This window comes from Papio anubis, chromosome 4 (genome assembly GCF_008728515.1).
Source record: "Papio anubis isolate 15944 chromosome 4, Panubis1.0, whole genome shotgun sequence".
In the NCBI taxonomy this organism is placed as follows: domain Eukaryota; kingdom Metazoa; phylum Chordata; class Mammalia; order Primates; family Cercopithecidae; genus Papio; species Papio anubis.
Genome location: NC_044979.1, coordinates 72,319,922 through 72,339,392, shown reverse-complemented (window position 1 = coordinate 72,339,392; position 19,471 = coordinate 72,319,922). Strand labels below are relative to the sequence as shown.

General features: G+C 33.9%; 1 protein-coding gene and 1 long non-coding RNA gene across 4 annotated transcripts in view; one reads left to right on the top strand and one right to left on the bottom strand.

Annotated features, from left to right (window-relative positions):
* VPS50 (VPS50 subunit of EARP/GARPII complex) overlaps positions 1-19,471 on the bottom strand; it is a 118,194-nt gene that overhangs the window by 25,575 nt on the left and 73,148 nt on the right. For both annotated transcript variants that reach the window (XM_021936035.2, XM_021936036.2), the window contains 3 exons: positions 16,515-16,633; positions 14,202-14,308; positions 1,841-1,962 (listed from right to left, as the gene is read on the bottom strand). In XM_021936035.2, the coding sequence (XP_021791727.2) occupies positions 1,841-1,962; positions 14,202-14,308; positions 16,515-16,633 (348 nt within the window). The remainder of the gene's footprint in view (positions 1-1,840; positions 1,963-14,201; positions 14,309-16,514; positions 16,634-19,471) is intronic.
* LOC103883077 overlaps positions 1-19,471 on the top strand; it is a 48,576-nt gene that overhangs the window by 13,268 nt on the left and 15,837 nt on the right. The window lies entirely within an intron of this gene.

The following is a 19,471-nucleotide window of genomic DNA, read 5'->3' as shown; positions in this document are numbered from 1 at the left end:
TGATTTCTAGAAGCCAGAACCCCTGAGAAAAAGATGCTTATTTTTCCACAAGAAGCATCCATCTAAATTCTCTCACACAAGTCCCTTTCTTTTGACAGAGAAGCAGATACAACCATATAACCTGTTCTTCCCATTCTACACATTACCTGATTCCCCCTCCCCTGGTACCACTAAGATTCAACACTTAATAGGGTAAATTTGGAGTATTTATTTATTTTTATGAGTATGAAAACTTCTATGATTTCTAATGGGCCTGAAAAGCTTATTCTCTTAGGAAATTAAAAACTACCACTTCAATATTATACACATGCATGTGCTTATTTGTGCTATTTATGTATAGATTTTCTTTGTTTCAGTATAATTAAATAGCTCTTACTGAGTCTTACAGAATTAAAAATGGTTTAAATGTAAAATATCAGAATACTGTGTTCATAACAAATCTTAAATCAAATATGCAATATATTTTACAATAAGTAACTATACTTTGCTAAATTTCTGGGGTACTAGAGAATGCCATTCTGAAAAAATTCTGTGTCAGTATATAATCAGCTGGGAAATCACATCCAAAACCATTTGGTTCCCAAAAGTTTCAGAAAGATCTTATTTTAACACACCTTATCAATAATGTGTTCTGGAACTGTTCTGTCCCATATGATAGTAGTCACATGTGGCTATTTATATTTAAAGGTAAATTAACTAAAATTAGACACAATTAAGAATTCAGTTCCTAAGTCACTAGTCATACATATTTCAAGTGCTCAACAGCCATGTGTGGCTAGTGGTTACCATACCGGACATTGCTAATACAGAATGTTTCTACTATTATGAAATTTCTTAGACAGGACTGGTCTAGAGGCATGGCCCAAAAGACAAAGTAAGGCTCACCTACAAGACTAAAACATTCTGACAATTAGCTAAAACGCTACAAGGTCTTCCTTGATTAATATTTAGTGAGTTTCCAAATTCAGGGTGATGAATTAATACATACTTTATAGTATATAAATTCTGCAGCAACATTTTGTCACCGGTCATATTAGCATTCTTTCTAAGAAATATTTTTCAGAATTAAGAACCCCAGAAATTCGGGTCCTATATAAAATGATTATGTCTTTGACATACTTGTGGTCACAGCAAGGATATAAATATTTATATAATGAATGTAGTTATACATTGAAATTTACATTTTTAAAAAGATGTGAAATATAACAGTATTATATTCATAGGACTCAATGGAATGTTTTTACACAGAAAACTGTCAAACATCTATGCAAATCACATAATTAATTTTAAAGTATCAAATTAGTTACTTGCCTAATATTGTGTTATTTTCTGTGAGTAGTAGAAAAAGATATACTCAATAACAGTTTTGGAAACGCAAAAAGGAGGTGCAGAAAAACATTAATTCTATGGCAGGTAGATGGCTCAGTTCAGATTTTCAATTATTTTAATAAATATTTTTCATTATCTTTTAGATGTACTAGTGACTGCTAAGGTTGTTAGCCAATATTTAAAATGTCTCATTTACTGTTTTGTATTTTACATGGAGCCAGATTTAAATAAAGCAATCTGTACATTTTTCATTGCCAAAACATGTCAAAGTTAGAAACAGACATTGCACTTTTTCTTCCAAAAAGTTGAATGTGTTTAGCATACGAAAGCTTAAAATTAATATAAAAGTAAGGCAATAAGGCAGACAGAAAGCTGGTATCAATAATTTTGTTTTTTATGCATTCCCCAAAATAATGTTATTTGTGTATCTTCTACAAAGAGAACAAAAAACTTTGAAATTTATAAAATAAATTTTAGAAGAAAAATTTTTTCCCTCTAAAGGTGGACTTACTGAATCATTCCGACCAAAAAAGGTATATATTGCATACAAGTAATAATCAAATAGTTGAGACATGAAATGAATAACATCAAAGGCAATTGGCTTAAGAATGTTCATCATCTGCATATATTTTCCTGGAAAGAAAAAAGAATCAAAAATTAAGTAGAACAAAATTAAAATGTTAGTCTATAATTACAAAAGGACAATAAAATTACTGTACTAAAATATTTAAATATAAAGAAACATTGCACTCCTTCACAGTAGCCATGTCTCAAGTACTCAGTAGTTTCATGTGGCTAATGGCTATTGTATGGGACAGCACAGATTACGAATAGTTCCATCATCTTGGAAAATTATACTGAAGAATACTAATGTAAATACTACAATGATATTTTCCACTGACTACATTTTACTGTTTCCCAGATTTTTATGGAACTCCTACACTCTTCTACAAATGATACTGTACAAACAATATTGATTCTCTTTTCTAGGAGTTTCAATTTAAAATAATTTCTTTGAAAATGTGTAAGCTTAATAGAGTAAAATACAATATATTTAAGAAAATATTTATTTTTCATAAGCTTATACATATATAGCAAAAGTAGAAAAGCAAGAGGAAAAATGATACACACAAGGTACTGCCCATTCTCCTGAATCCTAGCCCTGTGAAATCTTGGGTCAGAGGCCAAGAACATTTCTTTATCACTGTATCATTCAAGAGCTCAATATCCACAAGGTGAAAAGAACATATCTTTCTCATTCCTTCTTTTGGAAGATGCCAATATCTCATTCCATTTCCTCTAAATATATAATCAGATATAGTCACAGAAAAAAAAACACAATAAATTAAACTTCTGCATTTACAAACTTGCTAATGTATTGGAAGAGTTCAAGAGAGATGGGATGAATCAAATAACAAATAACTACAAGTCCCCAATTCTGTTTCTTCTTTATGGGAAATAATAGGAAAAGAAACATAGCTATTAAAAATGCTCTATACTTTCTTCTGCAGAAGATCTTAAAAGAGGCCATTTACTTAATTTCCAAATAAGCCAATAATTCAGGTGCTGACTCTACTTCACGTACTGCTATCATTTTAAATTGGTACTATTAAAGACACCATGACTCAAGAGAAAACACATTCACTGCAGTACAAGAAATGACAAATGTACTCCAATGGAAATGTCTACTATCAAAATCATTTCTTTAAGAACTTAGTGCGTCGTTCTTAATTTATGTGGGAAATGATTTTAAATAATAGTCAGATGGTCGAGAAGAGAAACACAAACAAAAATATACATCAAAACACAGTAAAAACTACTCAACTAAGATTTTATTCTTATTCCTATTTTAAAATTCTTCTGTTTCACAATCATCCTTTGCAATCATTTCACACAGTCAGACATTTTCTTGAAAAATCACATTTGAAAAATATTTGAAATATACTGTTCCTAAAACACTCTGGATCATTATGCAGGTAGTTCCTCAGCTACAAAACATATGGTTACTTAAGCCACAACTTGTTAACATATAAAATAATGCAACGTTGTGAAGAAAAAATAATATATTGCATTACTCAGTTAAAAAAAAAACAAACATGAAAAAGTAGAAAGAGGTAGAATGCAAATAAGTAGGCTGGCATGCCTCTCGAACACGAGGTCCTCTCCATTCCCGATAAGATTAACCATTGTTTATACACCTAATCTTGAAAAAGGATATAAAAATGAATTATTAATAGGTAAAGGAATTTTACATGTGTATTCAGAAGAAAAAAAAATAGCTGTTCCTCACCACCTTGAAAAGAAAATTCAAACATAAGGATATTAATTTATTCATTCAACAAACATGTTGTGAAGGCTTACTGTATACTTGGCCTTGTATTAAGGAACAAGGAATTACACACAGTCCTGGCTGTTGCACCTCAAAAGGTCATACATGGAAGACAATAATCAATAAGCAGACCATCAGTATATTACAGAGTATAAGAATGAGGACTCTGTCTTTCCAGTTCAAGAGGACAGAACAGGCAGACAGTAGACATTTGGAGGCTTGAGGAGGCTTATATGCCTCCTCAGATCTTACTGAATTAAAAGAGAACATTACAATGAATTAATACTTATCTATGAAGAGGGTGTGAAGGTGAGGCTGGTAGGTTTGAGCACAAGAAAATGAAAAATGTCAAAACATTTCTAGACCAGAGATGGGCAAATTTTTCCTGTAAAGGACCCAAGAGTAGATAGTTTAGGCTTTGCATATCACACAGTCTCTGTGGTAACTATTTAGCTCTGCTGTCTTCTGTTTCAACTGCTCAACTATGCCAATGTAGCACAAAAGCAGCTCCAGAAAGACAATATGCAAACAAATGAGCATGGGTGTGCCAATAAAACTTTATTTACAAAAACAAGTAGCCAGCAGCTCAAAACATTTGACATCTCAAAACGTCTGTTCTAGATGACAGACAGTAGATAGGAACAGGTTGATGGAAAAACATAAGAAGGCAATAAAACCATAAGAGGGCCACAAAGGAGGTGGAAGCTATTCACTAGGACAGTAACTACTTAGAATCAAGCTGGAATGGTAGGAGTGAGAAACGGGGCTGAAAAAGGATCAAGCTACAGGTTCACATGGGACAAGCTGTTATCAGTCTACATTCCCCAGCACCACCACTATTCCCCTCTCCTCTCCAGCAGTTAGAGGTGTAGGCTGCTAGAATTTACCCACAAAACAAAATAGAAACCCTTAAAAAAAAAAAAAAATACAAAAAATTAGCCGGGCGTGGTGGCGGGCGCCTGTAGTCCCAGCTATGCGGGAGGCTGAGGCAGGAGAATGGCATGAACCCTGGAGGCGGAGCTTGCATTGAGCGGAGATGCACCACTGCACTCCAGCCTGGGCGACAGAGCAAGACTCCGTCTCAAAAAAAAAAAAAAAAGAAAAGAAAAAGAAAGAAATGATAAACAAACCGAGAGGAAAAAAAAAAAAGACGGGGGGGCAAACGAACTTAAAAACAAAACAAAAAAACAAAAAACTGAAAAGCTAAGGCTTCTACCTAATTCTGGGATTTAGAGGATCCGTCCCCATAAAGACTGCCAGTAAATCTACCCAAGCCCTCTCCTATTTCACACGAAGTTCCCAGTCAGAATTTCTACTGAAGAGAAAGAGCCAGCTCGAACATAGTTCTAATTACTCACAAGAAACCCACAATGGCTATGTAAGCCTTCCATTTTAAATCTAAATAGATAATCAAAAATCACCAGGCACACAAAGAAAACTCAGAGTGTGAAAATAAAAAGAAAAGTTGATCCCAAACAAAACAGAATAATTCAAGCTAAAAACAGAAATATAATAATTATGTAGAACTCAATAATAAAAGATTATCAAAAAAAGAGAATATAAAAGACTTCTTAAAGGTAAAAATATAATGTTTAAAATAAAAAGTTAAATTAAGTCTCCTAAAAGGTATAGTAAAAGACAATACTGTGGGAAACATTTGAGAAAACAGATATAAAGGACCAATTTTAGTAATGGAGGAAATTGTTTTAAAAAGAGAGAACAAAGAAAATACAAAGGTGGAAATTATCAAAGAAATACTAGTGTCAGTAATAGCTGAGGAACACAGGAGTCTTCAGATCAAGAGTCCACAAACTATCAAACACACTTACTGAAAAAGAAATCATACCTAGACACATCAACATAAAATTCTGCATCAAGGAAAAAAACATTAAAACCTTTCAGACAGAGAGAGAAATTCATCTGCAACACAATAGAATGCTAGAAGTTCCAGTTCAGAGAAAATAATTTTTAATCTACAAGTCTATTCATAGCTAAATTGTCATTCAAGTGAAAGAGAAAAAAAAAAAGACATTTTTCAGACTGACACGAATTCAAACATTTACTTCTTATCAGTCTTTTCTGGGAAATAACTAAACCATGAGGAAGAGATACACAGAGGGACTGGCAAAGAAACCAACCAAGTAGCAGCATGTACAAGAACTAGAAACAAGAGAATGAATAGTGGGCCTGCCTTAGCCAACTCATCAGTGGGAGACACAGAGAGAAGTATGGTTACCACACTTGAATGCTTCAAATACATTAGCAAGTTTGTAAATGCAGAAGTTTAATTTATTGTTTTTTTTTTCTGTGACTATATCTGATTATATATTTAGAGGAAAAGGAATACGATATTGGCATCTTCCAAAAAAAGGAATGAGAAAGATATCTTCTTTGCACCTGGTGGATATTGTGCTCTTGAATGATATAGTGATAAAGAAATGTTCTTGGCCTCTGACCCAAGATTTCACAGGGCTAGGATTCAGGGGAATGGGCAGTACCTTGTGTGTATCATTTTTTCTCTTGCTTTTCTACTTTTGCTATATATCTATATATAAACTTATAAAAATAAATATTTTCTTAAATATATTGTATTTTACTCTATTAAACTTACACATTTTCAAAGAAATTATTTTAAATGGAAACTCCTGGAAAAGAGAACTGATGTTGTTTGTATAGTGTCATTTGTAAAAGAGTGTAGGAGTTCCATAACAATGCTGGAAATACGGGGGAGAAATTTTTCCCATTGTGGATATGACAAGAGAGAAAATGGGTTTCTCCTATATTGAAGATTTTAAAAATTAAGTTTTATCAGTCCAACATCTATTGGGTTCCTACAAAAGTAAAAAGCACTTGGCCAGGTGCCACATATAGATGCTACAAAAATGATTTAAGGCTCTCATCTATTGGAGTTTATAACCTGATGGGACACAAGCAGGAACAGATTCTGAGTCGGAAGAATAGTCATTATTCTTATTTCAGTACACTAATTTAAGAAACCATCAATGAATATAAATGGCATATAAAGCCATAATAGCACATAAGACAAACTGGAAAAGCTATAAAGGAGGCATAAAGGAAAGGAAAGTTGGTTCAGCTTGGACAATTCAGAAAAAGGTACTGAATAATGAAGTGAAGACCAGAGTAAAAAATTAACAAGTCCATTACCTAAGTGCCTGGCTACCAGTTTTATTTTTTAAATATTATATCTTAGCCCCCCAAATCTCCAATGTCATTTTCTTGTGACACGTACTGAGGGATGGTGCTTTTAGGATTATGCTCTCAAAAGATAAGGCTGTACATACAGATAGCAATTCAGAAAATATTTTTAAATGTTAAAAATATAAATTCATGTAAATAACATCTAAATATATGTTATCTCATAGTATTATCTTATAGTATTAGTATGTAGATAATATATAGTATATATATTAGTATAGTATATATATTATACTACATATAGTATATATAGTAGCATATATATAATATATAGTATAGTGTATATATTATCTACATACTATTATATTAATGTACATATTATATATACTATATAATGTATATTAATTATAGTATATTAATGATATAATTATATCATTATTATAATATGATTATAAACAGAAATACTAGCATGTAGTTTAAAGAGAATGAGAAACTTTTTTCTTAAACATTACATATGAAAGTATTGTTTGCTTAAAAGATAATCATAAAACATGGTTTTAAAATTTTAAAACACATAAAAAAGTATTGTGATACTTCTGTAAGACTACACTATGACTTCATTGAACTCTAATTTTATCCAAATATCTGAAACAAGGATACTTTAAAAACAACTTATATTCAAAAAAAACAAAAGAAGCTACCATTTTAATTATGCAGTCAAGAATTTTCCCGTTAAATACACATTGTTTTACATTTCAATTAGGAAAATAACAGAAAGGAACCAAAGGTTCTCAAAGTGTGGTCCCTAGACCAGCTGCATCAACATTACTTGGAAACTTGTTAAAGATGCTCATTCTCAGATTATACCCTAGAGCTACTGAATCAGATACTCTGGGAGTGGGGGACAGCAATCTGTGTTTTGTTTGTTTATTTGAGACAGAGTCTTGCCCTGTCACCCAGGCTGGAGTACAGTGGTGCAATCTCAGCTTGCTGCAACCTTGGCTCACTGCAACCTCTGCCTCCTGGGTTCAAGCCATTCTCATGCCTCAGCCTCCCAAGTATGTGGGATTACAGGAGTGCCCTACCACATCTGGCTAATTTTTGTATTTTTAGGAAAGACAGGGTTTTGCCATGTTGGCCAGGCTGCTCTCAAACTCCTGACCTTAAGTGATCCATCTGCCTTGGCCTCCCAAAGTACTGGGATTACAGGTGTGAGCCACCAAACCCAGCCAGCAATCTGCGTTTTAACAAGCCCTCTAGGTGATTCTGGTGCGTGCCAAAATTTAAAAATCAAAGGCTAGATCACCATAAAAGATGAATAAAACAATAAAGCACAGTTCTTCTTTCTTCTTCACAGGCTCTCACGCCTTGGTTTTCAAGACTTCTACTTCACCTCCTAATTTTTCTCCTGCCTTTCTGCTGTTCATTCATGACCTCTTCACTGTCTGATCTTGTGTTTGCCCTTCTAATATATCCATATCCACTACTGTTTCCTAGGTTTCCACACTCAGCTATCTTGTGTTATACATTTTTGTGTGTAGGAAGGGTAGTAGAACTTCTGTCTGATTTTTTATGAACTCAAAAGGTTAAGAGCCTCTGCCAAGATAAACTCATCCACTACCACGGTTTTAACTATTTTATAACAATGACTCAAATTATGTATCCTGATCATCTTTTTTCTCCTGACCTCCACATCCATCTATGTAACTACCTATAGACTATTTCTACTTAAACGTCCCAGAGGTACCTCTATACGTCCAAAGTCTACCCTATCATCAGCTCTGCAAACTTGGTCTTCCTCTCATCTTTCCTTTTTCATTTCTGACATTATCACTAGTTAATCGCACAATCCTAAAATTTGAGTGATCGCTCATCACTGATTCACCGATTCTGTCTGTTGTATTTCTAAAATCTCTCTAATCTGCCCTTCTCTCTATTACAATGGCCACTGCCATCCATATCCAGGCTTATGTCCTCATCATCCCTTGCCTGGGAGACTTCAACAGTCTGCCATCCAGTCTTTGACCTTCTCCAGTTTCCCCTTAGCCAAAGTCAATCCCTTATTTACACTTTTTTAAAAACAACAAATCTGCTGGGGTATCTCCCCTGTTAGAAATCCCTGAAGGCGCTTATGTCCAAGCTGCATAGGACAGTCTATGAGGCCTTCTGATAATCGGTTCTTGCCCATCTTTCTCGTCACGTCTCCCCTGCTTCTGCCTCCAGCCTCCATCATGTTTCTTACATTCCAGCATACTAGACTACTGGGGTCTCTGAATACATCATGTCTTGCACATGTTCTTTCTGTCCAAAATGCCTTTACCAACTTCTTCATCTATGAGAACTTATTCATCTTTCAAACTCAATTAGGGTGTCAGTCCCCACAGTGAATCAGTCCTTTCACTTCCCACCCAAAAAGGAAAATTAATCATCATTCTTTCTCTCGCCTCTTTTCTGTTTATTTATGCTTATAACAACACACTGTAAATTTTTTTTATTTGTATGCTATTTCCCTCGTTGGGTTCCTTAAGTAGAAAGACTATGGGTTCTTCATGACTGTATCTCCAACAGCTAGCTGGAAACAAAGTAGTGACTCAAAAAAACAAAAAATCTGTTGGACTAAAACTGATGGATGCAATATACATGGCAAAAAAGGAACTGATTTCCTTAATGTTGAAATTAAAACCTATAATTTCCTTATTACATAAAAATGAGCAGTGGATATAAGTAGTTCGCAAGTAAATAGAAATGTCTTTTAAGCATATGAAAAGATGCTTCAATTCACTCATAATTAAACACATTTTTGAATGAGATGGCATTTTTAACCTATCAGACTAGCAAGGACCCAAAGCTGGAGGATATACAGTGTTGCTGAGACTAAGAAAAGAGCTACCCTCAAATACTGTTGATGAATGAGTAAACTAACAGAACTCTGTTAGTAAGCTCGTTAGTAACCTCATTGGTAAATTGAGAATGTCCATCAAAACTGGAAATGTATATACTCTTTCATCCAGCTAGAGGAAGCATTTATAGGAATTTGTTCTATAGCTCTATCGGTATATGCACAAAGATATTTCTTCAAGGATACTTGCTGTCGCAGTTTGTAGTATGAAATGACGTAACCTATATGTTGAAAAGTAGAAGACGTATAAATTGTGGCACTTATAATATTACATCTATACAATAGGAAAAAAGAATGAAATCCACACATACTAAGTAATACATTAAGTTATTTTAAGTGTAACCTTAAGATATTTTAAGTAAAAAAGCCAGACAAAAACATAAAAACAGTATAGTGTAATCCAATTTTCGAAACAAACAAAACAACAACAAAAAAATAGGAGAGAGGAGATACACATATTAAATATATTTGTACTAACACTAATATTTCCAGAAGAAAACAGGAGAAACTGAGTCGTTTTGTCTGGGGAAGGAGATTTGCAGCTCAGGGGCTCTGCTTATACCTTGCGGTATTTTAATTTTTAACCACTTTCATGCATTACCTTTCAATTTAAAATGCTCAATGATAAAGAGTATGCCAGCAAACTAAAGTGCTGGGAAACTTCAACAGTCTGTCATCTAGTATTTTACCTTCCCCCAAGGAAAAGAATGTATATTATACCTAAAAGAATATATATTACACCTAAATATCCCTTAGATGCACATATCCTATTTTCATTTTAAATACTGATGCACGTGCTAGGGTATATTTTTTTCTAGCTACTAAAGTGGTAATTTTGTTGTTGTCGGCAGTTGTTATAAGCATGGACTTTGGTAATCTAGCTCCTGCTCCTCAGACCTATCATACCTGCTCAAGTGAGAGCTGTCTCCAGGAGAGAGAACCATGAATACCAAGGCTATTTCACTGATGAGACACATTTCCTAAAATTTCTCTTTCTCTGTCTGCAAGAAACCATCAGGCTGACAGAATTTTCTCTTTATATAATACAAGCAAGTCTTCTGATCAGTTCTCTCCACTAGTGCAAAGCCTCCCTGAGCCTTTCTAATAAATTTAGTTACCACCTGGGGTAAGGGAGCCCCATTAACACTCTTTTGTTTACTCTCTGCTAATTATCTGCCAAGTAAATACTACTTGAAAGGGACATTTTAAATATGCCTTTAATGTTCTAATATGTGTTTCCGAAATACTCAATAATTAGTTTCTTCATCTTCTCAAGTATCAAAAATTAATCTGTCTTATTTACATAACCATACTTTTCCCTTTGTAGGAAGAGGCATGACTTTTGCCAGTTTATAATCTTCAGGCACTTCTATGCAATAACAACAGTGGATGGAATAGTGCATTTACTAGTCAGAGACCTCTGAGACAGTGGCTTCCTTAAAGTTCTGTTTTGTATATATCTAAAAACTGAAGATAAAAACATCCCAGGGAGAGAGAAAATGATAAGAATAAAAGTCTACTGGGGATCCCAACTGAGGTGACAATGGCAGCACCTAATCCCAGTCCTAAATGAAAAGATATAAAAGTTAAATTGTCATTCTTGGCATTGTTTCCTAATTGCAAGTCCAGTAAAAGATATGGTAGTGTAGAAAGCTGAAATTGCAATAGTCAAATTCTCTTCACAGAGTAAGATTTTATTCAGGACTGTGCCATACTTTAAAGGCTCTTGAATGTGGCTTTCTCAGTTCCTATAAACCCACTGTTCAAAAGCAAGGCCCACTATGTTGATCAGCAATCTTCATATAAGAATTTGTTGTTACTATCGTCTGAATTCAGCACCAGGAGCATATTTCTACCATTATTATAAAGGCCTGTATCTTTTTCACAGATAATAAGGATAGTGGAATACATTGTTTTGTGAATTCCCTTATGCCTACCAAGAAGTTAAGCACTGTATTTGATGTCTGCATTAAATATGAATGATAAAGCATGATGTGCCCATTCCTCAACTTTGCCTTATCCTTGTATTTTATTTTATTTGATTATTATGAAAATATGCCTTCAGAGTAAACAGCAACATGACTACCTCCAGCCCCTTTTGAACTAGGTAAGGTAAAAAATATAAACAACTGTTTAGATGTGTTTAATTATATTATTTTTCCCAATTTCCCATAAGAGCATGATACAGTCCTGCCCACTTGACTTGCAGTGCTTCCTGTGGCAGAAGCATACTTCTCCCTCCCTTTGCCAAGCCTGACTTGCTTTGGCCATGACATGTCAGAGGAAGTCAAGGGTGACACATGGAAGCAGAAGCTTCAGGAGTCATAACAGAGTTTGCTCTTGCTCTTCTTCCCATGTTCCAGATTGGTTGGTACTATTCTTTCAACCTACATCTTAGAATGAAGAGACACACGGAGCAGAGCTACATATAATCAGGAGACAATGCGTATCACGAGTGAAAAATAAAACTTTGTGGTTGAAAGTCATTGATGCACCAAGAGCTGCTTGTTACTTCAACATAATCTAGCAAAAGCTGACTACATCTCAAGTGATGTGTTCAGACACTGAAAAGTGCTGAGTCTAGAAGGCTAAGGAGGATGACAATTATTCTGAAATGTCTGAATTTCTATCAGTGAGGACAAGATAAAGGAACTGAGCCCATGAAGCCTGAAAAATGGATCGTGGGGTGGTTGGTATGAGAAAAGGAAGGACAGGACAACTACCACCACATATCTGAAAAGTGATCACATGGAAGAATAGAAGAAAGAGAAGATAAAAGAAATAGAACAGAATAAATAGAAATAGAAAAAAAAATTTTTTTAAAGCACGAACTTATTCTTCTTGCTTCTAAGGGCAGAACTCTTAGACCAAAAGGACAGACCAAAAGCTAGGAACACAGAGAGACAGGTTTTGGTTTACCTTGGGGAAGAGACTTCTACTAATGAAATCAGTCTAATGATAGAATGAGTAGTCTTGCAAACCACTAAGTTTCCAGTGACTGGGAATCACGAAACAGAAGCTAGACAGCCACATTACAGAAAGACAACCGACTTCATGGGAACTTACACCAATGACCTCTCAGCACTCTTCCAATTCTGATTCTACAAATTCTAGAGAGTTATTTCTGACACTATGTTCAGTCAGTTCTCTTGGAAGAAGAAGAAAAGCTTAGTTTCCTGGCAATAATTAGTCACAGAATAGCTTTTTAGAATCTATCCTTTTTTCTGAGCATCATGAAAATGTATACCTTTCTTTTCTTCTCAGTTCAGTAACATTTTTTGCTCTTTCTAGAGAAACCGTGACTCCTAAAAAGCATTCTATACATTTTATCCTATTCATTAATTACATTTAATAATTATCTTAAAGAACATGGACTATTTCAACAGAGCTAAGGCAATAGGTAAATACCATCTCCATAGATAGAGATTTTTATAGAAAACCACTAAAATTCCTGATTGGAATAATGAAGGTTAATATGAGAAGACATCTCCATAACTTATTTGTCAAATAGATAGACTTATTAGTGAGATAGAAAGGCTAAAAACATACAAGATGTTGAAATACTGACATTAAAAAAAAATCCACATCATCCTCAAACCCGAATATTTAAAATGTCATTTCTTCATATTGTTTCCCTTCTACAAAATCATCAATAAATGTCTTATCTGTAATAAGAACAACATTTCCTATAATCTGAACATTTAGCTTGTAAATCCCTTAAGTCTGAAAATGTCAGAAAGTCACTATTCACTCTGCCTGACAGAATACTGTAAAGATCTATGAAACAACAAAGTAGAAAAATATTGTATAAATGTGAAATGGTACTATCTTATCTTACATGTACCTCTAACCTACCTAGAGAATTTTTCATCACATTTCAATTAACTGAAATATTTTAGAAAAATTGGAAGATACAAAGACTTAATAAACAGGTAACTTAAAAAGAGAAACTGGCATTACTATTAGTATTATAGTATTTGGAACATTTAAAATGAGAAGCATAAGGCCGGGCGCGGTGGCTCAAGCCTGTAATCCCAGCACTTTGGGAGGCCGAGACAGGCGGATCACGAGGTCAGGAGATCGAGACCATCCTGGCTGACACGGTGAAACCCCGTCTCTACTAAAAAATACAAAAAACTAGCCGGGCGAGGTGGCGGGCGCCTGTAGTCCCAGCTACTCAGGAGGCTGAGGCAGGAGAATGGCGTGAACCCAGGAGGCAGAGCTTGCAGTGAGCCGAGATCTGGCCACTGCACTCCAGCCTGGGCGGCAGAGCGAGACTCCGTCTCAAAAATAAAAATAAAAAATAAAAATAAAATAAAATAAAATAAAATGAGAAGCATAGACATATGATAACCTTAAATCCCTTATTGCAGAGAGCACTGCAGTATACCAGACAACGAAAACCACAAGTAAAAGTCATTCAGTAACAAACTAATTTAACTGTTATAATGTTTCTTTTTCTTTGTTTTTAAATGTGTAGCTACTTACCAACAAGTCTTATTACATTCAACGTTGTATTTGTTAAGATAGGGGCATTCACTTTATTTAGACTGTAATCTGATTTCTTCCTGCTTTTTAGAGTTTCCCGAGAAACACTTTATATGAAAAAACAAAACAGAGTTGCTAGAGTTGTCAAGTAATAAACCAATAAGTTACTCAGATTAGTCCATAGCCTTTATTAACTAATTATTTAATGAAAATCGTACTATGCATTAGGTAAAGATACAGAGATTAACTTCTTATCCTTATAAAATTTACAATCCATAAGTAAGGGAAATAAGTAAGCAAAAAAATAAAGTACCATAATGCATTTGTTCGATTATAAAACATTATCAACCACTAAAAAAACTAACCACTTTAAAAAACAAATTTTCCAAGATAATTACATATGTAGGTGCAGATGTACTATGTTTCTTGATTTCAGAAACTTATAAACATGAAAAAATACCCTCCTAAGAATCTGAATTAAGTAGAGAATATTGGTGACAGTATTTGGGGTTAAGGGGCAGCATTAGGTTAGGTTCAAAAGAAAAGTAAAAGTTATATGGTCAGCACAGAAAAAAGGGCCAGCATAAAACAGGGTTAGAGATAAGAGAGAACAGAGTGTGCTCAGAAAAGTACAAGGAGTTCACCACATTCGCAAGTAGAAGAAATGAACAGAGGGGAAAGTAATAAGAAAGGAGGCAAGTAAAGGCCGGATATCCCTGAAAGCAATCAAACCTCAGGGATATGAACCTTATCTTGAATACAGTGGTGAGTCACTAAAAGCTAACCAGAAAAACAGCAAGATTAAATTTGTAACTATGAAAAAAAAAACCCTAAATTTAAATCTAAGAGTTGTTTGGAATGGGGCAAGCCTAGAGACAAGAATCCAAGGTAAAGGAGTTGATTTAATAATCTGGCACAGAGATAATTTTGGGATAAACTATAATGGTAGTGGTGAAATGCCAGAAAAAGTGGTCAACTCAAGAGACACAAGTTAGAATTGATAATAACTCTTAATGTATTGGCTTCAGGCACTAATTCGTTCAATTCAAACTTCTTAGGGGTAAGTTTAGGGGGCTGCAGTAACCCTACCAAAAAAGGAGGTATATACACATGGCAGACACTATCTTACTTGTATATTTCAATTCAAATAGACCTTTCCTTTTGGCCAAAATATGCCCAAAACATCTAATAAAGAATTCCAACAAAATAGTTCTATTTAGTTCACAGTAGATCATACTGACACTTAATATCATACATATGCAAAAACCAATAGAACAAATTTTTTCAATTAAAATAGCTACAATTTGGTGAATTGCTCACTTTTGAAAACAGTATTATTTCAGTCGGGATTTCAAGTTAAACAGTATTAAATAGGTAGCTTGGCGTTAAACGGTAAGAGTATACTTATCGTTACTACCATTAAGAAAAAAAAGTACATTTATAGTCACTAAACGTATGATAGTCATGAAATCAAGTCATTTCAACATTCCAGAAACAGGCCCATTTAACTGGCAAAAGGTAAGAAAAAATTCTGTTATAATTATCATAGTTTTGAAGAGGTCAGTTTATCATAAAACAAAACTCAACCACTAATAGGACATCTTGGTGGAAAGTTCAAATAGTGAACAAAAATGACACAGGGGAAATAAGTGGTGATTTTCTGTGTTTACAAGATTGAAGCAAGAACTCCACATACAAAACAAATGATCATTTTCTCCTTGAGGTTTTTTTATTTATCTATGTAAATCGCATAAATGGCCACCAAAGGCAGGATTGATTTTATAAATCTAAAGGCTTTTTCCTCTGCAAAAACTAATCTCTTTGATTATGCCCAATATTTTCGACAATAATTTTAACAGATTTTTAAAAATGACTAACTTCGTGATGCCATAAAAAAGGAATTAGAATCTTGCTACAAAAAGCAATGTCAAACACACTACATAACTCAAAGGAAAGCTACATTAAAACTAGCCATTTAAGAACTTTTAAATGGCTAAATCAATTTCTTTTTTGACACATTAACAATCCAGTTCATAGTTAAATGAACTGATTTGTGAGATGCTGGCAAAGGTTTTGCTAGGCAGAACTTTTCATATAACTATTTTATTTTTCATGAAATCCAGTTATGAAATGTTAGGAGGAAAAACACATTTTTAGCCTTCCAGGAATCATTTAAAACATACTAACTTCTGTCAGGTGACATAATAAGTACCAAAAAACATAATTTTTGTTTCTTCTTAACCTTAAAGGAAATCCTATATGTTAAGAGCACAAGATAAAATGCTAAATACCACACAATTTAAGAACAATCACCTTTTCACAGGAACATCTCCTGTCTGCTCATCCACATAGTCTCGTTTGAGTTCCTCAGGAACATCACTGTCACTGTCATACTCTTGATAGGCACTCTTTTCTTGTTCATCAGATTCATACTGAAGAAAACACAGGATATTAAAAAATGAGTATAAAGGGCCTCGTTTCGTGGGGTGTCTCAACACAGCGAAAGTACTCAATTTTACAAGAAACCGCTAAATACAAGAAAATCCGTAGTTTAGTTTTAATGTTGTCACCAAGAATCTGATTATTCTTCCATTGTCTTCATCATTCTACCTTAATCAGCACAAAAGAAAAATATTACACCTATAAAAGCTTGAAAATGTGCAACAAAATAAAATCACCATAAATGAAAACCTAACAAACATTCCACTAGGCCTAAAAAGAGAAGAAGAGTACACATAAGCACGTTTTTTTTGTTTTTTTTGTTTTTTTTTACTTAAAGTCTCTCAGAAGTTTCACCATACTTATTTCCAATTTGCTAATAAAATTCATTAAAAAGAGGTTCAATATCCAATTCTGGCACTCTGGAAGTATTACTTCAGCTTAATAAACATGCACAACACACATGCTGATGTTTTAATTCACTATAAGAGTTAATTTCAAGGGCAGCTTAGAAAATTAAGCTTAGAACACAGTGACCTGCTGAGAATGAGGACAAAAATGGTGGATTTACTCCTGAGAGGAAAGATGTCTTCCTAACATTTTCATCATCTTTATGGCACCATGGCCCAATGCCAGCACGGGAAAGGACAGTGGAATTCATGCACAGTAAAGGAAGCAGTGACAGCACTTTCATCATCATCATCTATTAATGTTATAGATTAATATGATTAAATAATGGCTAATATTAGTATGATTAAATAATAGCTAACATTGAGTTTTTAACCAAGTATTATGCTAAGTTCTTTCATGAATTATCTCATTTAATTGTACAGACACTTCTCTGAGGAAGTTTTATCTCCACATGACAGTTGAGAAAACCAGTATGATAACAACATGGAAATAATTTAGTCCCCTAATTCAACAACTATTTTTTAGAGTCTGTTAATAAAAAGGTCGTATTTAGATGTGGACCCTGATTCTCAAGGACATAAGTTGCACCTGGGAAGATGAGGATCACACATTAATAACTGCAAACAAGCCTTACAGGTACTCCTTTATACTTATACACAATGTGATCCTGATGCTATGCAGAAAGGTATTCTACACAAACTAGGATGTCCTGATTACAACAACAGAGTTTTGTGACCACATCGTATCACAGATACCCATTATTTGAGGATTCAATGTTTGCAAATTTGCCTGCTCACTGAAATTTATTTGTAACCCTAAAGTCAACACTTATGGTATTTCTGGAGTCATTCATAAATGTGCAGAACAGTGAAAAGTTTGAGTCATCCAACATGCATGTTCCCAGCTGAATACAAAGCATGCTCTGTCTTCTTGCTTAGGCTCTCATACTATAAACAAGTTTCCTTTTCATGACCTATTTAGTGCCAAGTGCTTTGTATTTTTGTGCTTTTTGTTGGTGATTTAACTGTTTAGAATGCCACCACAAGTGTAGCCCTGAAGTGCTGTCTAGTGTTTCTAAGCACAAGAAGGCTGTGATGTGCCTTAGAAATAAAATATGTGTGTCTGATAAGCTTCATTTAGGCAAGAGTTATGGTGTTGTTGACTATGAATTCAGATTATGTACTGATGGGCTGATAAATATGTTGTAACCAGAGGTTTATAGGAACCTAATCCTATATTTGCTCTGGGAGTAATGGCTGAGTATTTGTTAAATCAATACTCACAGCAACTTTATAGAACACACTGCTGCAAATAATGGGAATCAAAGGTTATGTAAGTTTTAGTTAGTGAATCACTTTTATAGAGAGATATGTCATTCCAAAATAATTGGAATGACTTTAAATTCCTCTCAGTTTAGTCAATTTCACAGAGGCAAAATGTCACAAAGAATCACTGAATCATAATTTTAAATATGGCTTACTATGAAACAATTTAAACTTCATGAATTTCATCTTCACCAAATGAAAAATAAATTCTAAAACTAACATAAAATATAAAGACAAATCCTTCAACATATTTTTGTCACATCTGAATGGTTTTCACTTTAGCTTCATCAATCAAAAATAAAAATTATATTGAGTCATTATGGAAATTATGAAGATCAGAAGAAACCATCAAACAACTTATTAAATCAAGTAAAATACTGTGAAAATACCATGCAAGTAGCTGTGAAGCAAGCATTCCTCTCACTGTAAATATGGAGAAACTGAGGGTCACAAAGTTAAAATAATTTGCCAAGGGCCACACAGCGCATAAATAATAAAGATGATATTCATTATCTGCCTTCAAATCCTTTACATTAATTCACACTACATCCAGTTAATATTGTTTTTGAGGTCCTAAAAAGTGTTGTTAAAACATTGTACTTCTAAATCTCAAAAAAATATCCCTGCCAAGCAATTAAGCAAGACATTACCACTTTCTCTTAGACAAAGGGACATGGAACAAAAGCAATCTGTGACCCATAAAGGGTGGCGAGAAAAAGGGTAGATGATATCCATTCCCTCACTCATCTCACAATATATCACATCATATTCACATAATATATCACATAAATATTCAGTGAAGAAATTATACTACTATTTGATTAGCAACCTGATAAGAACATCATGTAATAAGAACATAAAGCAAACATAAAGGGAAAATTTACTATTCAAGAGGACAAGGTCAACAAAGCATATTGTAAAGTCATTATCTATAAATGTAATATCATAGATACATTAAGTATATAGGTGGGCAGGGTGGTAGTAAATGGATACATAAATGGGTAGTAAATGGATATCTTTTTAAATAATAATTCATAGCCAATGTAGTAAATTGCCTTGCTCATTGAGTAGAACAGTTTTAAACTAAAAAAAATC